Here is a 27378-nt window from a genome sequence, read left to right as displayed (position 1 = left end):
ATGTTCGTCTTCTAACTTCTTTTCAAGACCCGACTCTGACAGAATTACAGTGTCATCGACAAACCTGAAAGTTTTTATTCTTCTCCCTGAAACGTTTTCAAATTTCTCGCTGGTTTCCCTCGGGCATGGGTGTGTGTGTTTGTCCTTAGGATAAATTAGGTTAAGTAGTGTGTAAGCTTAGGGACTGATGACCTTAGCAGTTAAGTCTCATAAGATTTCACACACATTTGAACATTCGCTGGTTTCCTTTCCTGCTTGTTCAATATACAGATCGAGTAACATCGGGCATGGACTACAGCCCTGTGTCATTTCCTTCTCAAACTCTGCTTTCACTTTATGTTCATCGACTCTTGTAACTGCAATCTGGTTTCTGTACGAGTTGTGAATAAACCTTTGTTCCCTGTACTTGACTCCTGTTACCTTTCTGGGTAGATGTATGTTGCAATCTCTTGGCGATGGAAATTGGGAGTCCGTACGTCGTTTTAAAATGTCAAAAAATTCTTTTATGCTGTTGTCACGATATTCGACCTCAGTGGAAGAGCACCCCGTATCCGGACACCTTGCCTTCATCCGGACAAATGGGACCCGCTATCTCTAGCAGCCTGCCTGACACAGGCCGCGCTAAACGCTTCCTGTTGAACTCAGTTTAAGGGCACTGCGGATGTCTTATTTCAGTTTGGTGACTACAGGACGGCACAGTATCGTCGTAGTTTCCTGCCGACTCTGGTCGGAGGATTGCACAAACCTGCTGTACGGTAGCTGAAAGTGCTCCTACGCGGAGAGTCCGACCCTTTTTAAAAGCAGGACCGCTGTGTGAAACGGCGTGTGGAACAGCCAGTTGAAGTTACTTGAGAATGCTCTGAATGCAAGCGTAAATCTAGTACAGCTGGTGGTCACTCGCATGTCGTCGATTCTCAGATCCCTAGATCAGGACACTTTGCGTATTCAATTTTCCATATAAATCAAATGTATCTTTATGAATCACACCGATTCGTTCCGATCAATCTTCATGTTATTCTGTAATGGCTATAAAATTCTCACAAAACCCCGTGCCCTTTACCGTAGCGTTAATCTTTTTTTTAATATCTGGATGCAGTTTATTCAGTACCCCCTACAATCGAAAACGAGTTGTGGAACACGAACTGTATCTTTTGAAGAGCTGTTCCATCATTCACTTGACGTGAATTAAATTTGACAGAAAACTAAATCGAGCAACACATGGATTTGGGCTAACAGCAGACATCAACAGAACGAGTCGCCGCAAGGTGTGCGAATATGCAGAGTGATTATATGATTGCTTATACCCATGGACGTGTGCGGCTTACAACGTTTCGTGATGTCTGAACAGTGTAACGTGTAGTTACGTGCCTCGCTTCACCTTGACGTCTTTAGCTGTAAACAACTAGAAAGTCAGCTGCTGTCACCTTTTCCGTATCTACCTTGCTTTTAATCTTCAGTAAATTTCATTACTAATAAATTGGTTTAAATGTGAATGTGATAACTAACGATCAAGTATAGGTCTTACAATATAATCAAATAATGTCTTGTACAAAGAAGCCAGCTGATCATAGACGCAAAACAAAATATATTTAAGACCATGCTATACAAAAAATAAAGAAATTGGAGAAAGCAGATGAAACAATCGGAATTAGTGACTGCAGATATTTTGCTTCAAATTCAGGCCGGCCCGCCATCAGACCACTCTATAGAGATCAGTGCTGACGAACCTTAGAACCGAAATACGATCCAAACTTATGCAATCAAACTTGTTGTTCACTTCGACCACTCATTCTGCGGTTCACTTACGACTTTCTTTAACAATGGTTAAGGCGCAATCGGAGGACAATGAAAATGCATCACTGAATGTTGTGCAACAGTTTGCTTCTCTGATCCTTTTACAGTTCTCAACTATAATGATCTCTACGCTATTCTTTTCCCTGGCTGACTCTCCACTCAGATTTCTACTGTTTCCGTAAGGATATTACTCGTACCTGGGTTACTTTAACTACAGTTTTTCTCCCTGGTCAAGCATTCCCTCAATGACATATGCCCCCTCTGTTGAGCAATTCTGCAATGACGTCACGTAAGTCGCTCGATCATCAAATTCCCGCATAGATGCGTCTCGATTCTCAAAAAGCAGACGAGCTCCGCTATTTCGCGGTTACGTCGATGTTTCGTGAAGCAAAGGATCCAGACCAGACTGGCGATGCGTTTGTTAATTGCCGTTACTGCGTGTGGCCTTGCCAAAGGAAAGGCACTGAAACAATTAAGACTAATATGTGAAGTTGGAAGAAAAAGACGACTGAAAGTTCCGGGAAATGGATAATCCAACTGCTTGTTCACGTGACAATTTTTAATAAAAAAAACTTCACATCTATTTCTCTACGGGAGTATTCAACAGCACACCAGCCATGCTGCCAGATGATGATAGGCACATTCTACGTTTACACAAATTGAAACAAGTGTTCGCATTAATAAAGAACTAAAGCACACTGAAAAAAAATTAGTGACCCCCCTTGACAGCTGGCTAATGCTGCAGTCATATGACGCTCGACCGTTGACATACGTCATGACAGTGAAGAGTTGAGTATGTGCCAGTCGGTTGTATGAAATCAGCGCGCTAAGACAGGTCGACCTGCAGACGTGATGGAACGGCAGAAAGGACGTGCCCATGAGCATACCGTGAATGAAGTTGCACAGTTTGTAGGTGTATCAGTGAGGACTGTCCAATGTGTCTACAAGGAATGGTGTACCACTCGCTGCCATGTAACGCAGTGTAAGATACGTGGCCGTAAAAGGTTCCCTAAGTGACTCAGTGCCAATCGCCTTATCTAGAGGACAACGGGTCGAATCCTGTGCACAGGAATTGCTGTTGTCAGTGAATGCACGCATGTCTCAATCAGTTTCCGAGAGAACATTTCAACGGTAATGGACGTGCGGAATAAGGTAACTCGCAAAAAGGCCATTGCTCACAGCGGCACATAATGTAGCTTGTTTTCAATTAGTTAAAGAACGAAAAAGTAAAGTCGTATGGCATTAATGGCTGGGGCCCACTGATTCAAGTTTCCGTGGACATGAAACAGGGCCTAATTGGAAAGATTTTCTCTGTCCTTGACTCACGCAGGCACGTTTCCTTCACGAAGTATGAGAACTGTGTGAGGAAGTGTACCTGTTAAGTGTAGACGACTGTAATGGGTGTTTGTAGTATAGAGTCATTTTCGAGTTGGAGATGATAAGAGAAGAGGAGGGTGAAATCCGGCGCCGGAACGTAGCCTACTCCTTTCGAAGAGCACGAAGGGGGCCGCTGAGCTTAGTGTCCGCATCTGACATACAGATCACTACAAACAGCGTCACATGGCCTCGCTTTAACAGACACTGCGGGGAGATTTGGGACTGAATCCGAAACGTTGGAGCAAAGACTGGTGACCAAAAATTTTACGCCACCACCTCTCCTACCCTCATCGGCCAAACACTGGCAGTGAAAATTTCATCTACCACCAGTATTCGGGCCGAGCGGTTCTAGGCGCTTCAGTCTGGAACCGTGCGACCGCTACGGTCGCAGGTTCGGGCATGGATGTGTGTGATGTCCTTAGGTTGGTTAGGTTTAAGTAGTTCTAAGTTCTAGGGGACTGATGACCTCAGATGTTAAGTCCCATAGTGCTCAGAGCCATTTGAACCATGATTCGAATTCGCTTACCTCCGGATCGAGCGCCTCCGCATAGGCGTGCGTTAGTGACCTCCACCGCGGAGGCGCGTAGTCAACCAACACAAAAACTGCATGGTAGCTGGTTGTAGGCATGTGGTTTTGTCCAACAAGTTACGATTTTGTACCTTTTCATATGATGCGAGGCGTCAAGTGGAGTGGTGGTCCAATTAGAAGTTTGAACAGCACTATGTGGAGGGTGTGGTTCAGGCCGGAGGAAGTTCTGTGATGTCATGGGAGTGGTTTTTTGTACCATGACTTGTGTCCACTGATTCGAGTTTCCGTGGACATGAACCAGAGCATTTATTTCGATGTTCTCGGTGGAAAGATGACGCATGTGTCCTACATCTTCATGATGTGTATGCCATGGACTCTTCCCTCCTCTAACACGACGTAATGATGTATGAATGCATTGTTTCGCGGTGATATGAATTAATAAAATAATAGACCACCTACGCTTTATGGACTACCAAAAATCCACAAACCGGATTCTCCTCTTCGTCCCATGTGAACACCATAGGGGCACCCACTTATAGATTGGCAAAACACCTGGCTAGCCTCCTTGCACCGCATGTGGGTCGTTGTGTGCACCACATAAAGAACACCGACGACTTTATCAACAGAATTATACAACTGCGTCTTAGTCAAGGAGATATAATGGTTAGTTTTGATGTGGTCTCCCTGTTTACACGTGTACCGGTCAAAGACTGTATAGATCTCCTCTCCCAATTGTTTGATTGCACAATTGTAGGACTCTTTAAGCACACGTTGACATCGTCGTACTTCCTACATGGCGGCCAGTATTTCGACCAGTTGGACGGCGTGGCTATGGGAAGCCCATTAGCTCCATCCACAGCCAACCTTTTTATGGAAAGATTTGAAGACATCACCTTGGACACGGCTCCAGCTAAGCCAAGATGCTTTTATCGTAACCTCGATGACACTTTTCACGGCCACAACAAGTTTATGGCTCTGGCTCTGAGCACTATGGGACTTAACATCTGTGGTCATCAGTCCCCTAGAACTTAGAACTACTTAAACCTAACTAACCTAAGGACATCACACACATCCATGCCCGAGGCAGGATTCGAACCTGCGACCGTAGCAGTCGCGCGGTTCCGGACTGAGCGCCTAGAACCGCTAGACCACCGCGGCCGGCAACAAGTTTATGATGGAAGTTGAGACAGTGGTGCATTGCCCTGCCTTGACGTCCTCGTTCGAAGGAAAACCAATGGGCACCTCAGCCACAGTGTCTACAGGAAACCGACACACACAGATCGATATCTGCGCGCTCTCAGCCACCACCATCCGGCACAAAACGTGGCGTTCTGAATACCCTCGTCCATCGTGATAAAGTCGTCTCAGACGCAGAAAGTCTGCCACTAGAACTGAACGACCTCCGAAAAGTCTTCCGGGAAAACGGGTACAGCCACGGACAGGTGTCACAGGCTATATCTGGTGTGACACGCAAGAAACACACCAACAGAGAAGAGAACACCACCGAAGAAGAAAGCAAGAAACTTGTGATTTTGCCTTTCTGTCGTACAGTGTCGGGAAAGACTATCGCGCTCCTGAAGAGATATAACATTTCATCGGTATTCAGGCTCCCAGCAAAAATTCGTCAGCTCATGAGGCCTGTGAAGGACGATCTAGGGCTCAGAACGCCTGGAGTGTACAAGATACCATGTCAGTGTGGCTGTTACTACGTCGGCCAAACAGTACGCACTGTGGAGCACCCCCGGACATAACACGAGAGGTGCTTACGCCTACGCTATGCAGAAAAATCAGCCGTGGCAGAACACGCCTTAGAAGATGGACACCGAATTCTATTCGACGAAACATCTGGCGTTATGAAGGCGAAGGGATTTTGGGAGAGCGTCATAAAAGAAGCTATTGAAATAAAAACCTCTGAAAACACCATCAACAAGGACGGCGGTTCGCAGCTCAGCACAGCCTGGGATCCGGCTATCGCGATGTTAAAACGGGCGCGACGGACGCGGCATGAAAACATTACCGCATATGGCGAGGAACAGAGCACCAGTGACGTCACAGACAGCAGTGCGGCTATATAACGACGCGGCCACGGCGACACAGCAGTCAGTCTTACCACTTGACAATGACCGGGGAGAGCTCGGTCGAAAACTCATGGGATTTTAACCACTTGACGCGGCTGGAAGCCCGAGAAAATTTTATTAATACGACGTAATTATGTTTATAGGGCTGCACGGATACGTTACATGGTGTAAAGAACACTCCGGCACCGTAACGCACCTCAAATGACGCGCTGTATCACTAGACATTAACCATACATTTAAGTCGGTGGCTATTTGGAAGTCCAGGTGAAATGAGCAACCAGCGTCTCGGCAGTCTGGTAGCTCTACAGGATGTTATCATCAATGATCGGTTTCAGCTGGACCTGGCATATCTAAAGAAACCTGTGGAATCTCGTCTTCGTCGATCTGAGACCACTGTCAAAGCTGGTGACGGTCTCGCACTGTATTGGCTTTACGTCTCTTGGGTTGCGTAGACTCTGACGTGAATGACAAAAGTGGGGTGAACAGACGATCCAGCCGGCCTACATGTGTTAACAGCTGATGGAAGAGGAATGCGCGAGCACGTTGGGATGCAAGCGACACGTTCTCCCGCGTTAGTCCACGGCGCGAGCCGGCCTGTTTCGGTGGCAGCTGGCGCCGTGGCGGGCAGGGCCCGTCCCGTTACCTTGCGGCAGGCGTCCAGCCAGTGGCTTGTGACGCAGCAAGCGAGCCCCCGGCGAGCCCCCAACTCCCAGCCGCCGCTCACGCTCGACACGCTACGCGTCACCTGCTCCTCGCACATAACATCCTGAACTACTCTGGTCACGGACGCACTGGCACTCAAACAAGTACGAGGCGTATTCCGAAACTAAGGTCCGTTTTATCATAAAAAATAAATTTATGAGGAAAGCTTTTTTTATTTACAGCAATATTTTGTAACATACCTACTTTATTTGCTTGCCGCCTTGCCCAAGTCTTCGGTTCGCTTTGCCGGGTAATACATTACCTCCGTGTTGTGGAGCATGTCCTCTTGTTGAAAGAAGTCATCATCTAATGCACTGAGACTGAAAATGATTATTAATTTTTCGCCAAAATACAGGGTGGTTCATTGATCGTGACCGAGCCAAATATCTCACCAAATAAGCGTCAAACGAAAAAACTACAAAGAACAAAACTTGTCTAGCTTGAAAGGGGAAACCAGATGGCGCTATGGTTGGCCCGCTAGATGGCGCTGCCATAGGTCAAACGGTTATCAACTGCGTTTTTTTTTAAATAGCAACCCCCATTTTATTACATATTCGTGTAGTACGTAAAGAAATATGAATGTTTTAGGTGGACCACATTTTTCGCTTTGTGATATATGGCGCTGTGATAGTCACAAACATATAGCTCACAATTTTAGACGAACAGTTGGTAACAGGTTTTTTGAATTAAAATACAGCACCTAGGTACGTTTGAACATTTTATTTCGGTTGTTCCAATGTGATACATGTACCTTTGTGAACTTATCATTTCTGAGAACGCATGCTGTTACAGCGCGATTACCTGTAAATACCACATTAATGCAATAAATGCTCAAAATGATGTCCGTCAACCTTAATGCATTTGGCAATACGTGTAACGACATTCCTCTCAACAGCTGGTACTTCGCCTTCCGTAATGTTCGCACATGCATTGACAATGTGCTAACGCATGTTGTCAGGTGTTGTCGGTGGATCACGATGGCAAATATCCTTCAACTTTCCCCATGGAAAGAAATCAGGGTCGTCAGATACAGTGATGATATGGTGCTTCGACGACCAATCCATCTGTCATGAAATATGCTATTCAGTACCGCTTCAACAGCACGCGAGCTATGTGCCGGACGTCCATCATGTTGGGAGTACATCGCCATTCTGTCATGCAGTGAAACATCTTGTAGTAACATCGGTAGAACATTACGTAGGAAATCAGCATACATTGCACCATTTACATTGCCATCGATAAAATGGGGACCAATTATCCTTCCTCCCATAATGCTGCACCATACATTAACCCGCCAAGGTCGCTGATGTTCCACTTGTCGCAGCCATCGTGGATTTTCCGTTGTCGAATAATGCACATTATGCCGGTTTTGTTACCACTGTTGGTGAATGACGCTTCGTCTCTAATTAGAACGCGTGCAAAAAATTTGTCCTCGTCCCGTAATTTCTCTTGTGCCCAGTGGCAGAACTGTACACTACGTTCAAAGTCGTCCCCATGCAGTTCCTGGTACATAGAAATACGGTACGGGTGCAATCGATGTTGATGTAGCATTCTCAACACCGACGTTTTTGAGATTTCCGATTCTCGCGCAATTTGTCTGCTACTGATGTGCGGATTAGCCGTGATAGCAGCTAAAACACCTACTTGGGCATCATCATTTGTTGCAAGTCATGGTTGACGTTTCACATGTGGCTGAACACTTCCTGTTTCCCTAAATAACGTAACTTTCCGGCGAACGGTTCGGACACTGGATACTGAGCAGCATACATAGCACACGCCCGTTGGGCATTTTGATCACAATAGTCATACATCAACACGATATCGACCTATTCCACAATTGGTAAACGGTCCATTTTAACAAGGGTAATGTATCACGAAGCAAATACCGTCCGCAATGGCGTATGTGACAATTACAGCGCCATCTATCACAAAGCGAAAAAAGTGGTCCAACTAAAAATTCATATTTCTTTACGTACTACACGAATATGTAATAAAAAGTGGGGGTTCCTATTTAAAAAAACGCATTTGATATCCGTTTGACCTACGGAAGCGCCATCTAGCGGGCCAACCATAGCGCCATCTGGTTTCCCCTTTCAAGCTAGACGAGTTACGTTCTTTGTAGTTATTTCGTTTGATGCTTATTTCGTGAGATATTTGGCCCGATTACGATCAATGGACCACCCTGTATACACTGTCTGTAAAGTCTTCAACCACCCTGCATAGAAGTTTGACGCCTGAAAATTGGACCAGATGGTAACGCCAGTCATACGATCATCGTCGTTTTCAAATCGTCGTACACCCAGCCGCTTTTTGAAATGCAAGATGGGGAAGTAATCGCTTTGTGCAAGGTCGGCACTGTACGAAGTGTAGTCAAAATATCCCAACGAAAATCTCGAATCTTCTCCCTGGTGTTGGCGTGAGGGTGTGTGTTGTCGTGAAGGATGATTATTGTCGTGAAGGAGGATTATGCCAGACGATAGTTTCCCACAGCGTCCGATTTTGGATCGCACCTCTCAGTTTGGTTTCCGTTTCACAGTATACGTAGCTGTAATTGTTGACCCACGGTCCCTGAAACCAATCAAAAGGTCGCCCTTTTCGTCCCGAAAAACGGTAGTCATCATTTTTCGATTCGAGAACGGAGACTGCTCAAACCTTTTTGGTCTGGGTGAACTTGAAATGGTGCCACTGTACCTTGATTCGATTCTGTGTTGTTGCACCATATCCACGTTTCATCGCCCTAACAATGTTGGAAAACAAATTATCTCCACCCTGTTTACAGAGCTCCAAGAACTGTCGTACACTTCGAATTCTTTGCTCTTTGTGCAGATCAGTGAGCATTTTTGGTACCTACCTCACACTACGTTTGTGATATGCAAGCTGTTCGGTGACAATTCTGTAAATTGAGATGCAAGGAACATTTTGGAATTCATTACCCACAACACTAATCGTGAATCGTCGATCAAAAAAAATGGTTCAAATGGCTCTGAGCACTATGGGACTTAACTTCTGAGGTCATCAGTCCAATAGAACTTAGAACTACTTAAACCTAACTAACCTAAGGACATCACACATATCCATGCCCGAGGCAGGATTCGAACCTGCGACCGTAGCGCTCGCTCGGTTCCAGACTGTAGCGCCTAGAACCACTCGGCCACACCGGCCGGCAATCGTCGATCACTTCGAAGTTTTTGCTTCACTTGATCAACGATGTTGTCGGTCCGAATACTGGCCTGCCACTCCGCTGTTTGTCGTGAACATTTGAGAGGCCATTTAGAAATTCTCGACACCATTTTCGAACTTGTTTGTCACTTATTATTTCAGGTCCTTATATTACGCATAACTCACGACGGATATCAGCAACTGAAGATCCTTATACCAACAAAAACCTAGTCACATAGCGCACCTCAAAACTGGCGGCATCTACCATTGTCTCAGTCATTGCGATCTGCTCTAAACGACTGGCAAACGACTACTGTATCAAACCAACACTGCCGTAGTTTCCTAAAGAGTTTGTAGACAGGGCTGTATGTTTGAAATTTCATTTAGTCCTATCATTAGTTAAATATTGGTCATGGAACCTTAGTTTTGGAAGACACCTCGTTATTTATATTCCTGTATTCCTGTTTTCACTGAACATTTCTGTAATTCCCTCTTTTGTGGACCATTTGTAGCATTTTATCTGTTCGCAGTTACCTTCTTTGTACCTACATTTGTCAGTCAGCTTCTTTGATTACGCTTTTCAGAGACGGCTCGCAGTATCCACAGCCTTAGAGACCTTCAAACGCTTCTCATCATTCCCCAGCACATCATTACCCCATTTCTTTCCACATTGATTCTTCCAGGTGATTCTCTTAAAGTTCAGTTTACTCTTCATCAATAGTAAATTGTGATCTGAATCCATAACTGCTCCTGGGTATGCCTTACAGTCCAATACCTGATTTCAGAATCCATGATGTAATCCAGGTGGAATCCTCCCATGTCTCCGTGCTTTTTCCACGTGTACTTCCTCCTCTTTTGATATTTCAAGAGTTTATTCGCTATTGCTAGGCAAACTTTATTGCAGAACTCAATTGGTCGTCCTCCCCTATCATTCCTATTACCAAACCCACATTTTCCTGTATCTCTGTCTTGCATTTCTTACTTAACTACCGCATTCCAATCCCCCATGATTATCAGATTATCATCTCCTTTACATACTGAATTACTCTATCAGTATCCTCATGTTCTTAGTCTCCACACTTCGTCTTCTGCTTGTGATGTCGGAATGTACGCCTGAACTGTTTTTGTTTGCATTGGTTTGCTGTCGATTCTGATGTGAACAATCACTGAACTGTTCACAGTAACTAACTCTCTGCTCAACCTTGTTGTTCGCAACGAATCCTACTCCTGTTATGTCTTATACTCGTCGACCAGAAATCTTTATCATTCCGCTTCACCTCAGTGACCCCCACTGTATTTAGATTGAGCATTAGCATTTCCCTTGTCAGATTTTCTAGCTTCCATACCAAGTGCAAACTTCTGACATTCCACGGCCCGATTCGCAAAAGGTCACCGTTTCGTTCGTTATTGCGTCTTTTTTCATTGTGACCCCTTCGTTAATTTGGATGGAGGGACTAATCCGGAATCTTTAGCCGGTGGAGAGATCATCATGACGCGTTTTCAGTTACGGGCCACATGTCACATGGAAGCGCATTATGTGTCTTTAATATAATGCTTTCCATTGCCTTCTGCATCCTCATGCTATTGATCACTGCCAAATTTTTCGCCTTTCAGTGGCAATCTTCCATTACAAGGGCATGAGGTTTCCCTGAAACTGTGTCTGCTTATTCGCCATCTTTGGTAACGTCATTGACAGACTGGGGTGACTGCTTATACCAGAAATCTTCGGCCACCATGGTTGCTGACCTTTATTCAAAATATAAACAACGGCTGGGTTCGAATCCGGGATCTATGACATTCTGATTACTAGCCAAAAACGCTAACTCTAGACGACGGGCTAACAGCGGTCGTAGTTTCTTACTTTACGTTCAGTGTCAACTGTCAATCTATACATCAGTCGTCTATCCTCTGCAGTTCTTTCCGCATTTCGCTGCAGCCTTCAGGTATTGAAACTTTCTATGGACAAGAACACCTGCAGGAAGAGCCTCAGGGAGATTTCAGACGTTATCCACCACATCATTTATGAATTTTGCTGGCGCGTTTGTAGTAGGCATGACATCAAACACGAACGAATTAAGAAACTCGCTATTGGGATTGTGACAGGTTCGCACAGCGCACAGAAAAGTGCAACAGTAATGCTCGGGTAACTTAAAGGGGAATCTTAGATGGAAAACTACGCAATTGCCATAAAATCCTGTTGAGCAAATTTTGAGAACTTCTATTCGAAGAAGACTGTGCGACCATTTTGCTGTCACCGTCATATGTTTCGCGTAAGGCTCATAAGAAAAGATAAAGGAGATTACGGCACCTACAGCACAGAAGTCATTCTTCCCTAGCTCAACACATGAATGGTATAGCACAGAAAAAATCATAATATTGGTATCTTTTCTCATGCAGAGTACAATGAGTTGTTGAGTATATACAACGTTTTAACAGAATGACGTTTCAGTAATTTGGAGATCGTAGAAGAAGACATTTTGATTGTTTAGATGTAAGAATTTGTAGCCCGAGATGTGAAATAAAGTTTTTACAACACTGCCCTATCTACATCTACATGGATACTCTGCAAATCACATTTAAGTGCCTTGCAGAGGGTTCATCGAACCACCTTCACAATTCTCTATTATTCCAATCTCGTATAGTGCGCGGAAAGAATGAACACCTATATCTTTCCGTACGAGCTCCGATTTCCCTTATTTTACCGTGGTAATCGTTCCTCCCTATGTAGGTCGGTGTCAACAAATTATTTTCGCATTCGTAGGAGAAAGTTGGTGATTGGAATTTCGTGAGAAGATTCCGTCGCAATGAAAAACGCCTTTCTTTTAATGATGTCCGCACCATTCAGATATCTTTTCTAAACCGTTTTGCAGTTTGTTTTGATCTTCTGATGACTTCATTAGTCGATAAACGACAGCGTCATCTGCAAACAACCGAAGACGGCTGTTCAGATAGTCTCCCAAATCGTTTATATAGATGAGGAACAGCAAAGGGCCTATAACACTACCTTGGGGAACGCCAGAAATCACTTCTGTTTTACTCGATGACTTTACGTCAATTACTATACACATTCGGTAGACTAAATGCAACACAAAAATACTGTTACTTGACAGTAGAGTATAACAAGATATTGTAAACCGAATCTTTCGCTTCTGTACAGCAAAATAAATGTTCAAGGTGGCGACTACCAATTTCGTTACATAATAACGGCGAACCATGTTTTGTCTGATTGTCTGTAAGATTCCGCGCCTCCCTCTGACGATGTCAAACGCTTTAAAGATGCACTCAGTAAGCACAGGGCCATTTCCTACTGGCGTCCAGTACACAAGGTATTTTATATAACTGTAGAGGAAAAAGTCAAGAGGGGGAGGTCAGGGGAGCACTCGCTTCTAGGTCCCCGGTTTAACACACACAGGAGAGCACATAGGCCTAGGAACTGGGCACCCCGTTCCAGTTACTCGCTGACTTAAATTGTCAGTGAGATATGCCCTGGCCCTACGATCAGTGTGCACTGGAAGACCATCGTTCAGAAACCACAGACTAACATTCACCTCTCTAACGATTTGGTAAGATGTTTTGTCCAACATGGTACTCTCCAAGTGTTTCAGCCTACATGTTCACTGATAATCTCGCCTGGTAACTTCCCGTACTGATAATGCGTTGATTTTCAACAGCCCAGTGGTGTCTGTAGAAATTTTATTTCACATTTCCGGCTATAGGTTCGTTATATCAAAACACTGAAAATTTCATCCTTTACAATCTCCAAAACTTTTAAGACATATTTCTGTTACATCCTTTATTTGGATTTCGTAATCAGGTATGGCGTTATGTAGAGATGCCGAGATATCTAGGAAGGATACCGTACATGATATTAATGTGGCTATGTATGATGGTGTCATCACGGGGTTTGCAATGTGTTTCTTTGAAACCATAGATTTTATTTTTTATGGTTTGGGTGTAAGTATATAAGTTGGGAACGAGCAAAGTAGCTGATGTTCCAGCGTCATTGTGGATGTATAGCGCAGTGGTGTGCTGAAGTTGGGGCAATCGGAGATGGTTGATGTGGCTTGTGTCTTGGAAGGAAGAAGCACAAAAGGTGACTTTGGTTAGGTCGCAGGGAGGGGTTGATTGTTTTGAAGGCTTTTTGGAGAGAAAAGGTATGCTATTATCTTTGTCGGGTAGCAAAATGGATAGCAAAATTTCTGTATACAGTTTATATTAATAATTCTGGCCCATTTAAAGTCTTCCTCAGACGCTTTATATATATATCGAGTCATAGTTTATATTAATAGTTCTGGCCAATTTAAAGTCTTGCAGGGTATGTACAACTACCATTTATCTCCCTGTCATATCCTTCGCCAGCCGGGAATTATATTTACCCTGGCCACTGATATTCTGTTTTATGTTACCGTTATGCCCATTCTAGTAATGTAGTGAAGATCAGTAAAGCACAAACGGATAAGCCATTTCTTATTTTTCATTATATGTGACTGGACTTCTGTATTGTTTCCAGTCCACTTAACAGTGTAAATAGCAAATAAGTACAGCCTTTGTTGCAACGTAGTACGTCAATTACAAAGCAATTACATGGGGTTCCCGCTTACATTTCGGCATGTACAATAGCGACGCGTTTTGCTAATTTCAAGTGTTAACTTCTCTTTGCAATTTATCGCGATATAACTGACGTATGCGATGCAACCTACGCCGTTCTTTATGTGATTTTTCGTGTTATTGATTGTCTAAGAAATAATATGGAGTGTCCATTTAAGAAAACGTAAGTTTTTGTTGAAAATAATATTTACTTACGTTTTAGAATGTTTCATAGATTTTACTTTTATGAGTCGCTGCCTTACATTCATACCCGTGAAAGTGGGTTTTCAGTATCTATTGTTGTTCCAGAGATATTTGCGCTGAAACGTTTAAGTGGGTCACCCTGTATCTACAGGGTGATTTTTTCTACCGTGTACAAACTCCAGGGATTGATCGATGAGACGATACGGAACAAGAGAGGTCTAATGAACTTATGTCCAGAAATGCATGATTTCCATGCTAGAGACCATTTATTCAATCTTGCTTTGTTATAGAAACTGCGGTCTAATACGCGCTGTACCATGTAGCCATAGTTCCCATATGCGGGGTTTCCTCCTAGAGAGTGGCACTGTTCCTCATACGTCATGCCCCAGCGTCCTCTCCTGCAATAGTAATTGGTAATGTTATGTCCAATTTACTTCTCTTGTTGACTCACATTGTAGTGGAGGTGATACAGCGTTGCACACAATAGCTCCGTATTCGAATCGAGAGCTTGCCGACATGGTGTTTACTTACGGAAAGGCAAATGGCAACGGGCAGTGGGCAGCAATTTTGCCTCAGGGGACCTATCCCGCTGACAACAACCACACAGAATTCAACGTTTACAACAGTGTTTCACCGTTTGTCTGCTAGAGGGTTGTCTCAGAAAGCTGGAAATAATGAAGGACGTACCGTAATATTCGGACGCCAGACTTGGAGGAAAATGTGGTTAACACTGTGCACGGCGACTGCCTTGTCAGTACCAGGCAGTTGGCCCGCCAGTACAGGTTAAGCCAGACGATTGTGTGGAACATTTTCCATAACAATTGTTACTACCCTTATCACATACAGCGTGTGCAGGGCTTACTGGCGACAGATTTTCCATATCGGGAGCAGTTTTGTCACTGGTTTCTTCACTAGGTAACCACGATTCTGGGAATTGTGTCAGACATCCTATTCACAGATGAGACCACCTTGATGCGGAGTAGTCATCTGTGGGATATTATGCAGAACTACCATGGTAAGGTGACAGCGAATCGTCAGCATCAATACAGCTTGAATGTGTGGGCCGAAATCATTGGCGACCGTATGTTAGGACCAGTCTTCCTTCCACGTCGCCTAACAGTCCGGAACCATCGGCGTTTCTTGCGGATGACTTTGCCTCCTCTGCTGGAAGAAGTGCCACTGGTGATTCAAAGGGTTATGCGGGTGCTACATGATGGTACTCCAGCCCACTTCGCCGTTAACGTCGGGACTCATCTCAAGCGTGTCTTCCCTGGTCGACGGATCGGACGAGGGAGTCCAGTTTCGTGGCCTGCTCTGCTCGTTCACCAGATCTCGACCGGTGCGATTTCTGGTTATGGGGCTATCTAAAAAGTATCGTGTATGCAGAGCCCATTCCAGATGTAGAAACACTGGAGCAGCTTATTCGTGCTGCCTTTGACACTGTTCGGATGCAGCCTGGCCAACGAGAACGTGTGCGACAGAACATGCTACAGCACAAAAACGCATGCGCTGAGGCACATCGAAACCATTTTCATCACATACTGTAACTGTGGCTTCATGGTACAACGCGTATTAGATCGCAGTCTCTGTAACATATCATGATAGAATAAATGGTCTCTAGCGTGGAAGCCATGCATTTCCGGGCATAAGTTCATTAAACATTTTTTGATCCGTATCCTTTCATCGATCAGTCCCTAGAGTTTGTACACGGTGGAAAAAAATCACCATTATGTGTGTGTGTGTGTGTGTGTGTGAAAGAGAGAGAGAAAGAAAGATAGAGACCGTCATAAAGCACTGTAGTGTGTGAGATGCTGCCTTTGGGGCTTCTGAGCTGCGTAATTTATTTTCCTTCACGCAGCGCTCTCAGTTACGTGTTTCATTCTCACTGTGCGTTGTGGTTATGTGTTTAATTAATGTATGTCATATAGCTAAGTACGTTTCGGGAAGAATTCGCCAGAGCACTGAAGACCTAAATAGAAACAAGGACCTTGGAGTGGACGACATTCACTCAGAATGATTGAGATCCATAAGAGAGACAGCTATAATAAAACTATTCCACCTGGTGTGCGAGATATATTAGAAAGGAGAAATACTCTCAGACTTCAAGAAGAATGTAATAGTTCCAAGGATTGCAGGCCTTGACAGCTGTGAATACTAACCCACAGTTACAAAATACTGGCAGGAATATTTACAGAAGAATGGAAAACTCGTACAACCCGACCTTGGGGAAGATGAGTTAGGCTCCGGAGAAGTGTAGGAACACTCGAGGCAACTGAGAAGGTAGCAAGAATCGAAAAGTTATTTGCAACTTGTACAGAAGCTAGACGGCAGTTACAAGAGTAGTACGACAGATAAGAGAAGCAGAGGTTAAGAAGGGAATGAGACAGGGTTTTAGCCAATCCAAGATATTATTCAGTCTTTCCATTGAGCGAGGATTAAAGGAAATAAAGGAGAAATTTTGAGAGAAAATTTAAGTTGAGGGGGAGGAAATAAAAACGTTTGGATTTACCGATGACATTCTAATTCTGTCACAGATGGCAAAGGACCTGGAAGAGCAGCTGAACGAATGGGTAGTGCCTTTAAAAGAGGTTCTAGGATCAACATCAACAAAAGTAAAACAAGGGTAATGGTATTTAGTAGATTTAAATCAGGCGATGCTGAGGGAATTAGATTAGGAAAGGAAACATTAAAAGAAGTAGATGAGTTTTGTTATTTCTGCAGTAAAATAACTAATGAAGGCCAAAGTAGAAAGGATATGGAATGCAGGCTGTCAATAGCAAGAAACATTTTTTAAAGAAGACATTAATTTATTGACATTTATTGTTAGGAATTTGGGTAAAAGATGGGTCGCTCGATAAGACACATCTGAGGCATCAAGGAATTGTCAGTTTGGTAATGGAACGAAGTATGAGGAGTAAAGGCTGTAAAGGGAGACCTAGACATATAAGCAGTACAGGAGCCAGGGATGTAGGCTGCAGTAATCATTCAGAGATGGAAAGTGGATTTTCAACTTCTTCGACTACTGACACAGATACAATTACGCGGAATATCTGTGCAAATATGTGATTGTTCGCTGACGCTTCTGTTGTCTGCAGGAGACAAACGACGTTGGTGATCGTAAGGAAATGCAGAAAGACTATGACAAAATTCCACTGGCTGTAATGAACGACAGCTTTCTTTAAACGTGAATAAACGCAAGACAATAAATATTCAAAATGAAGCACGGAAGAGGCTAAATCTACCGGTGGAAGAACTGTTTCACTTTGTATGGCGATATGTGGACTAACGACTGGTCCGAGATTTTTAGCTGTGTCTTTTTCATATTGATAATATGGACCTTAGGACACTTCCCCGCGTTTAAATATGAAACACAAAAACACTATTGAGCCACCGTTTACAATAAAAGATTGTACGCTACCTCTGGTTACGAATACGTGCTTGTACATTGCTGCACGTTTGAATTCGGTAGCTGCGACAGTTAATTCTGCGAACGCAGTTCTACAATGATGTCATGTAGGGGAGAGCCTAGCAAATTGGCCATGGTGGACCAAGTCGCCACTGGGGCCCTGGGAACTATGAGATGACGGCATGGAACAAGAAATGCTTTAACTTATTCTCCCTGGAAGCCTAACCTGTTTGCTGTGCCACTCCTGAGAGTTATAATAATTTTTCTGGATTTAATTATCCTGACGTAGATATGTGGTCAGTTTGTGTCTCAGTTGTGGAATGGGCATGTGACCTGTTTCTTTTTAATGAAATTATGTTAAAAGAGTCATGTTTTGACTCCCACCCAGAAGTGGCACGTAAAGAAAGAGGAGTAAAAGAAAGTAAAAAGAAGGAAAAACGGGAATCAGTACACGAGAAGAAAAGCAGTAAAAGGGAGAGAAGGGAGAGTGCGAAGAGCAATATACCTGCTGTGTCGTCAGAACAAGACACAATCAGGGCAAAAGCACCGCAGGGGCAAAGATGCGAGCTGGCGCCAGTTCTATAGAGACTCGCCACTTGCGCGAGTTCCAACAGCGCCACGGGCGGCGCTGACGATGAAGATATCGACTTCGCCTCGGCCTATTGCCGGCCGAGTACAATCTGCCAATGACCGGATGACAACGGATAGAAGCCTGCTCGCAAGTGAGAAGAACAGTTCTCGCCCACTTCATTATAGATCATCGTCCAGGGCTGACTTAGGCAGGGAACGTCGTTTAGTGAACTCTTAGAAGCGAACAGCAGTTTTTGTAATTTGCATTTGCTATGTACTGTGAAGTTTACCTACGATGATTTGCTCTTAGCATTGAGGATCCTTTTTGTGTCAAATTGCAAGCAATGTTGCAGACTTCATTATTCAACAAGTCACAAAGATAAGTAAACCTTTTTAACTCATTTGTGTGACTTTGTTACTAATTTGTTGGAGTGTTGTAGAACCTTCGTTCTCCTATCGTGTTACCTGACCCTGGGGCATAGCTGTGTCATAGTGGCAGGGAGAAATTGTCTTAGCGGTGTACTGCACCAGAAGCGGTTTCACGAACTCACAAACTCGGCCTGCCGTAACAACAGTGGCAAATCGATCTCCACAGTAGTAGCGAGGAGGCCTTTACAAAAAACCAACACTAGAAGAGCTCTTTTTGACGGAAATGATGAAGACAGAGAGTGCATGTATTGTGAAAAAAAATAATTCCAAATACAAGGCCTGAAGAGCATTGGATTTAGTGGCACTTGTGCTTCCTTTGGGCCCACGAACTCTGAACACGAGTTGAGGATCACAGTTTGACTTTTATTTGTGAAAAGTGTAAACAATTTAGTTCGAATCATATTTTACAATAAAATATATTTAGTTCTTTATTAAAACAGTTTTAATTCCTTACTTTTTAATTTAAAACCAAGTGGTCACTTTGTCCACACATGCCACTTTGTGAAATTTTAATTGTTTAAGTACTTAATTTGATTCTAAGGTTGTTGGAGATTCTAATCATTCATTTCTACGCATTTGCATCTGTTGCCCTTCAGCTTAAAAAATAGGAATATCTTAGTCTGGCCACTTTGCCCAGCTCTTACCCATCTTTCGTTTTGCTCTAGAACCGGATTAAGACGAAAAGAAGTGCCACTGGCTTTGACATTACCATGGGATAAACAGTCTCGAAGTCTTTATACTTTCAGTTTAGATCAAATACTAATGTAGGAAGAAGGCAGTCGCAATGTAAAATGTAAAGGTCTATCGAATGGAGTAAAAGCTAGAGGCGCTAGGTAACCAGCTACGACGTTTGCGTTTGCTGCACAGTCAGAGCCCCAAGGGCCTGTTCACTGTCGCCCTGCCCCCCCCCCCCCGCCCCCTCCCCCCCCACACACACACTAGGAGCCAGAGGCGTGGTCCTACGGAACCCCCTTACCAAGGAGGACTGGCTGGTCCGGTGCTGCTGTTAACCTCGCATGTCGCAGGACGAGTTCTCTGACGATACTGAAGACGAGGATTTTCTTCGTCTTCTCGCTGCAGTCGGCACTGTCCATTCCAGGCCCAGATTCCCATGATCAGCATCCGACCGCACGTGTTCCCTATGTCAGAAATAAGGACGTATAGAGCGATCACAAATCATCGTGCGATTTTAAAAGAGTGTTTTCAAAACATGGTATATCCTCTTCACTCCCGAGGTATCATATGTGATACTTCCAGTTTTTATTTTTTTCTCTGGTGGGTATGCAGCTGAACGCTTTCTGGCCTGTAGTGTCTTGTACTATTGACATCTGGCTTGTTCGTTCTTCAGCCGAGCACAATGATGTATCAGCGCTGACTGGAAACTTCGGAATCTGCAACTGCATAGCATGTCTCGGCGAAGTAAAGGTAAAGACAAACAATGGAAACTCCAGGTAGGAATATCAAAAATGTAGGAAAAGAAAGATTGCTACTTACCGTAGAAATAACACGCTAAGTTGCAGACAGGTACAATTAAAAGACACACAAAATCTTTCAGCCACATTCTTCGTCAGAAAAAGTGAAACATACACTATTCACTCTCACAAGCAAGCACACCTCACGCACACATGATCGCCAACTCCGGCAGCGTCGGAAAAGGCACATGTGTTTCCACATGTGTTATGATTATAATAAAATTGTACAGACATCCCGCGGTTGCCAACGAACTATAAATTAAAGTTATAAGAGGTTTATAAGCTTTAAACTTTTGTATTTCACATAAGATACCTCGGGACTCAATGCTGGCTTTGTTTACGTCAGTTGAAGTGTGGTTATATTTTTTCCACTTGATTACCAGGCTTGACTGATGAAGAGATCATTGAGTTGATCAACAAGAATAAATCAAAATTAAAAGGAAGGTCAGCGTTGGCCGTATTATTGATGGTTTATTGATAGCAAAATCGATTTTCAATCGCATAGTGATCACCTACAGTGCTGTGGTGTACAAATTAAACTCATAGGCACTGGTATCAAGTTATCAGTAACCAAAACTGAGAAACGATCACAATAACTCATTGTGATCGTTTCTCAGTTTTGGTTACTGTGCCTATGAGTTTAATTTGTACACCACAGCACTGTAGATGATCACTATGTGATTGAAAATCGATTTTGCTATCAATAAACCATCAATAATACGGCCAACGCTGACCTTCCTTTTAATTTAACATATATGGTCGTTGTGCACACAGAATTCCATGGACTCGCCAATCAATAACAATAAAACAGATGATTCCGACAGAGTTTGATGATACTGATAATTAAAATGACTCTTTCACGCGAAGAGATCAAAGTAAAGAAAGTGCATCAGAAGAGGAAACTATGCCTCTTGTCAAAAACGAATGAAACGAGTTCTGGAGGGATACAAATGAGAAAGAATGTGTTATTAAAAGAATTACTACCTTCCATTAGATAGTTTACTTACGAAACTTATTTGCCTTTTTTTAGTTTTCACATGAGTGACACTGCCGGGAACCTCTGATCTGACGTTGCTGCCAGTAAATAGGCAGCCACAAATGAACTCAAGAAACTATTTGAATATTTTTCCAAATACTTTCTTCTTCGGTTTTTAAGAATATATCTCAACTCACATATATTAGGCACGTCAGTAAAACAGGAAGGTCACTTCATTCTACTTTAGAAGAATTGCACAAGTTTTGAGGAGTCAGTATTATTGCCGCACCTTTGCGTGCACTACGACGAAGAATGTGCTTGGAGAGGAAAACTAGGTACCCACTAATTTCAGACAATGTTTCAACTGACAAGTTTTACCTCTTGAGGAATAATCAAAAATTAGTTAGCAATTTAAAGTTGTTGAAAGCTTTTGTACGAAGTTTGTAGTTTGACCTATCTTGAAATATACAGCAAATGTGAGCAATATGTTTAATGTTTATCACTACTTTTCTGGTAGTAAAGCACATGAAACTGTATGGTTGTGTGTGTCATTACCCTGCTTAAGTCCTGAGGTATCATACATTATACCATCTACAGAAAAATACTCGATGGTTTCAAAAAAATTTTTGAGGATCGTTCATTGTTAACTAGCGTTAACACAAAGCAATTAAGAAAAATGTAGCTCACTTGCACTTTTAGTACATGATTGGGATTGAAGAGGATCTAGAACAGATGTATGTTTCTACCAAACAACTATAGAGAAATAGCACATATATGTATTAGCACTGAAACGTTCTACATCAACTTTCACATTTCACCTCTGTTGCCAACTAAACATACAGGATATTCAGTGTCGACAGGCTTTGGGCTTACATTTAGCACAACTCCTAGTTATGTTCATGAAAAGTGTGACAGTGAATATTAAAGTGAGCAAAAACATTGTACTAGTCTTTTCGTGGGAGGTCGCATGTCCTTCAACGTTAAATAAAAATAACTTAGTGGTGACGACGCATTAAAATATTCGCTCTTTTGTGTAATACCAGATTCTTTCGATTAGATTAGATACACCTTATGTCCCATGGGTCCACAGTCAAGAGATCCTCAAGCATGAAAGGATACGTAATGTTCCTTACGTAGATCCTACGTGCAATGGTCCTCTGAATATGGAATAGGTCAGACACTCTTAACATATTTTCATTTAAGAGGTAATAACAAATTTGTTACAAAACACGGAAAGTGCTCCCAGCGGAGGTTCGAGTCCTCCCTCGGGCATGGGTGTGTGTGTTTGTCCTTAGGATAATTTAGGTTAAGTAGTGTGTAGGCTTAGGGACTGATGACCTTAGCATTTAAGTCCCATAAGATTTCACACACATTTTTGAACGGAAAGTGCTTGAATCACTTAAGATGTATTAGGGTTGTCCATGTCCCTTACGATACCCGGTACAGTCATAGCTACTGCAAAACTATTGAGCCACTGGAAGCGGTAGTTCGATATTTGGAGTCATATTCCTGGAGAGAGGGTTTCAAATTGCTGTCTGGCCAGCCAGATCAAGGTTTTCATGTTTTCCTTAAACTGCTTCGGGTGGACACTAGAGTGCTTCCGTTAACAATAACACGATCAGTCTTCTTTCTCATCCACGTTAGACAGGAGCTTCTATACATCTATACATGTCACTAAATTAAAGTTTCCCATCTCGTTTTTCCGACTGATGTGAAGGCTAATCTCAGGAACTACTGTAGGATTTTAATAGTTTCCCTAACAGATAATCTGAATCATGAAGAAGGTTTCTGCATATAATTTTTAAACATTTCGTGCAAATTGGCTGAACTATGATGAACTAAAGTATCCATCGCATTTTTCTGCCTGTAAATACTAACATTAGTAACTGCGTAGGGTTTTTTACACGGTATTCACTAATATAGAGACTAATTCACAAGAAAGGTTTGTGTAAACAGTATGTTACCGCTAAGTAAGACAAGTTACCTGACCCTAGATACTTAGTCCTACCCTTGCGAATCTGTGGCGGGTCACTAACCGGTTAGTTTCAAAGTCCCTGCCGTGTTTTCGGTCTGTATGCGAAGGCTAATCTCGGGAACTAGTAAAGGGATTCTGATACACGTTTGTCATTTATAGATAGACCAATTCACGAATAGGGTTTGTGTGGATAATTTATAAGTATACTAATAATGAGAGTGTAACGTAAGTATTCTTATCTGTTTCATATTTAATTGGTGTTTGGAGTGACATCTCGTAGCAATGATGGGATCTACAAGCTGGTCACTTTCGGAGAAGTTGGTATCCGATGGGAAAAGAAGTAAATAGCCACCACAACTCCAGACAGCAGTGAAGCTTGACCAGAATGTATACAACTATACTTATTACCTTCTCTATATATTATAAATTAACGTCCCTTACTGCGTTTTTCTGTGTGTATGTCAACGATAATCTCAGGAATTAGTGTATGGATTTTGATATGATTTTCACTAATAGGTAGAGTGATTCACAAGGAAGATTCGTGTATGCAGATTATTACCGCTACACCAGACAAGTCGTCCAGCATTCGGTATTTAGTGCTGCCTGTGCAAAGCCTGGGCAGGTCGCTAGTATACTCTAAAGATCACGATACCAAAAGGACATTAAACTCTAAAACTAGAACTCCATTTAGCCCAGTTCTAATTTCCCTTCTGATAGTTAAGAACATTAGATGCTGTTACATGTATGTTTATTTACTGTGTTGCTTGAAAAAAAACTGGATAATGCTGTACCGAGGCTTAACACCTGCAGTGTTAGCAATCGACATCACATCAGTGCAGCAAAGATACCTAACACACAGCGGACATTTTCCAGAAGACAAATAGCCACGCTCCGACTGTCCACCAGAAGGCGATACAAGCACCAGTAGAGGCCAGGAGCCACATGGACCTATTCTCTTCCACAACACACGTGATCGAAAATGCTCTCAGTTGCATCCTAGAGCAGAGTGGTTTTTAGGGAAGCACTTGGGCCCGACAAGACCAGTTCGCTCCAAGCGAGTTTCCCGTGCCTGGTACCGATTCTGCAAGGATTCCACCAATCAGGAGACTCACTTAAGAGCCGTCTCCTCGACGTCACTGTCATTCACGTCTGACTTCGTGATCGTGGGAGCGGCCACCTGTGGACTTAGTGTTCGTGGTCTCCTCGCCAAAGAAGATGAGGTCTCTGTCGTTGTGGCAGAATTGAGGACTTGTAAATTTATTCCTGTTTAAATTTGAAATGGCTACACGCTGGACTTAGACAATTTTGCTCCCTACGGTACATACGCTTTGTCCACTAAATTTTCTACTTTAACACGGAGCATCCTATAGGACTTCGACATTTATGCAGTGTGTGTTTAAGGAACTCAGACTCAGTGACTTGTTCTATTTTCAGAAGTTACTTATTTTATGTTTTGTTTCAGTCCATGTCAGAAGAGATGTATTATTAATCTTTGATAAACAAAATTGTCCAGGCACTGCTTTCTGGGTATTTTTTGTGCTGTCGTCTGCGGAGGAAACACTGCTTTGAGTAACAGCGCACGGCCGGTATGTGTGTAAAACAAGCAAGCAATAATCTGCGGAGTTAATGTACGGACGTCAATGTACATGGCGCGTAATATTTGCCTTGTTACTGGTTTCGTACTTCAGACCAGAGCATCATCGAAGATTCTTTGTTGGACAGACAACTCTCACCACTTTTTGTTAACAATGGAGCCGAGTGGAGCTTTCAACTTTTAATGGGTTGCCATGAATATCTGAACGTGTTCTTGTCTCAAGTGCGAAAATAGTAATGAACATGCAACGCGCCACATGTGGTGGTTTATCTGTGCATTAAATCCTAAGAGTCGCTGCATTCCCTGCAAGAGATGACTGCGTTTGCTAATCTTACTGAATGTTCTAAACATTTAGGGTCAAAATTAGGCTGACGGTAAAGGATCATAAATGGAGTGTTTTGAGAAAAGGAACTAGTGCTCGAAAAGGAATGTCCCAGTCGATAAGAGATCTTCAATGAGCAACGTGCAAGATGTATAAATCTGTAAACTGTTTACGTTTCTTCATCGTCGTTGGTGGTGGTACCTTGAGAAGGAGCCCTCGGTAAAGTTTTCTGTATTGCGTTCTATGAAGTCGTTGTTAGAAACTCCAGTGGAAAAAGAAGAGACTGGTTCATATGGCCCTAGCTATCTGTCCCAGGGTACAGCAGACAACAGGGCTCTATATACACATACACACACACACACACACACACACACACACAAATAGTTAAAATGGCTCTGAGCATTATGGGACTTAAATCCTTGGGTCAGCAGTCCCCTAGAACTTAGAACTACTTCAACCTAACTAACCTAAGGACGTCACACACATCCATGCCCGAGGCAGGATTCGAACCTGCGATCGTAGCGGTCGCGCGGTTCCAGACTGAGGCGCCTAGAACCGCACGGCCACACCGGCCGGCACACACACACAAATAACCCATTGTACAGTACACGGTGAAGTTTACATCGCACCAACACTATCGATTTTCTTTTCCATTCCACCTACGTACAGAGCCAGGAAAAAAATGACTGCCCATATGGCTCTGTATGTGCCCTAATTTCTCTTATTCTCATGAAGCCAACGCGAGATAAACATACTGGGCGCCCTAGAATACAAGCTCTCTAAATATACCCAATAGTGTTTCGCGAGAACTAGTCGCTTTCCTTCCACGAACTCCCTTTTACTTTCGCAGAGCATTTCTGCTACACTTTTGTATTGACTGTACCGACCTGCTATGATCTTTGCAGTGCGTTACTGAACCTGTTCGATGTCTGTTGGTTGCACACTTCATAAAGACTCCAAACACTGGGAAAACACTTCGGAATTGGTTGCACTGCTTCTTGTATGCGGTTTTCTTCACAGATCCATTGCATTTACCCGGAACCAAGTCTTCCAACCTGCTTCCCCAACACTAATTTCACATTGATTCGTAGTATTGTCCTTAAATACTTCTACGATCTGACGCGCTCAAGACATTGCACTATTCTTGTAATCTGATACTATCGGATTCTTTCTCTTTCTTTTAGCCATTGCCTGACGAATTTAAAGAGAACCTAGCATTCTTTACATCAAGCGGAAATTTTGTAGAAGTCTTTCTGCATTTTCTTAAGGTCGCCCAACAACGATACCTCTACACAAAAGTATCGTCAGTGAACAAACATCTAGTGTTGCTGTCCTTTCGAGAGAGGGTGGCGAAGCTTGATGAGCCGCTGTAAAGCATGAACTGACAATGGCTGCTATTTGCTTAGTTGTTGCCATGAGGTGTAAGTTTCTTATGTCAGTAATAAACAAAATATTTATTTTCAGTTGAACGTATTCAGTTAAAAATTCACTTCTGTATGTACAATTTTGACTCTAAAGTTTGGAACAGCCTCTGTGTAGTGTAGTGTGATTGTGAGAATTTACTGTATGCCTTCGTTCAGGTGACGTAGCAGAAAGCCTCATTGGTATTGTTGCCAACGGCAGGGCAACCACACCCACAGTTGTCAGCGGAAATTCTGCAGTGGTTACGTGAATGTAAGCAAACACGGCACCTTGTTTTCGATGTGTCGCTGCAAGGAGTGTTTTCTGTCCCCACTCTCCCCTCCTCCAGGAGAGTAGCGCCGTAAACACGGTGACGCGGGTCCAGCGCCACTGGACAAACCAGTCCTTGCCTCACCTCCACCTCATCTGGCCGCCGCCGACCGCTGTAGAGGCTGCACAACGCTCCTCGCTGTCGAGACTGCGCTGCACGGATAGCCTTTCCACCTCGCGAGCGCTGCACTGCTACCGGCGCGAACCTACGACAATTTACATTTACTGGTTAGAAAAGTCTAATCAAGAACACAATCACATATTCACGACCAGGGGACATAACGCTAATATAGTGCAACGTCACCTCTTGCCTTGATAATTGCGTCATTTCGGCAAAGAAGAGAGTGCACAAGCCTCCTCGGCTACACTATATCCTGCTGAAGCCGCTCACTGATGACTGTATTCCGTAGAACTACCAAATTGTGGGGATGTTGGTCGTTAAGGTTTCACACTCTCTTCCAAATAGTCTTAGA

The 27378-nt window shown here is 43.3% G+C and overlaps 2 protein-coding genes across 5 annotated transcripts in view; one reads left to right on the top strand and one right to left on the bottom strand.

Annotated features, from left to right (window-relative positions):
• Window positions 1-27378, top strand: part of LOC126236493 (tyrosine aminotransferase) — a 174745-nt gene that overhangs the window by 8838 nt on the left and 138529 nt on the right. The gene's annotated exons all lie outside the window — the stretch shown is intronic.
• The window catches only part of LOC126236494 (uncharacterized), a 166133-nt gene that overhangs the window by 111884 nt on the left and 26871 nt on the right, over window positions 1-27378 (bottom strand). For all 4 annotated transcript variants that reach the window (XR_007544929.1, XR_007544928.1, XM_049945850.1 and 1 more), the window contains one exon: window positions 26866-27111. Coding sequence is in view for 2 of the 4 variants with exons in the window: in XM_049945850.1 (XP_049801807.1) it covers window positions 26866-27111 (246 nt within the window). In the remaining 2 variants the exon portion in view is untranslated. The remainder of the gene's footprint in view (window positions 1-26865; window positions 27112-27378) is intronic.

The sequence above is a fragment of the Schistocerca nitens genome, chromosome 2 (genome assembly GCF_023898315.1).
Source record: "Schistocerca nitens isolate TAMUIC-IGC-003100 chromosome 2, iqSchNite1.1, whole genome shotgun sequence".
Lineage (NCBI taxonomy): Eukaryota > Metazoa > Arthropoda > Insecta > Orthoptera > Acrididae > Schistocerca > Schistocerca nitens.
Note: the sequence above shows the minus strand (reverse complement) of the source record. Positions and strands in the feature narration are given on the sequence as shown.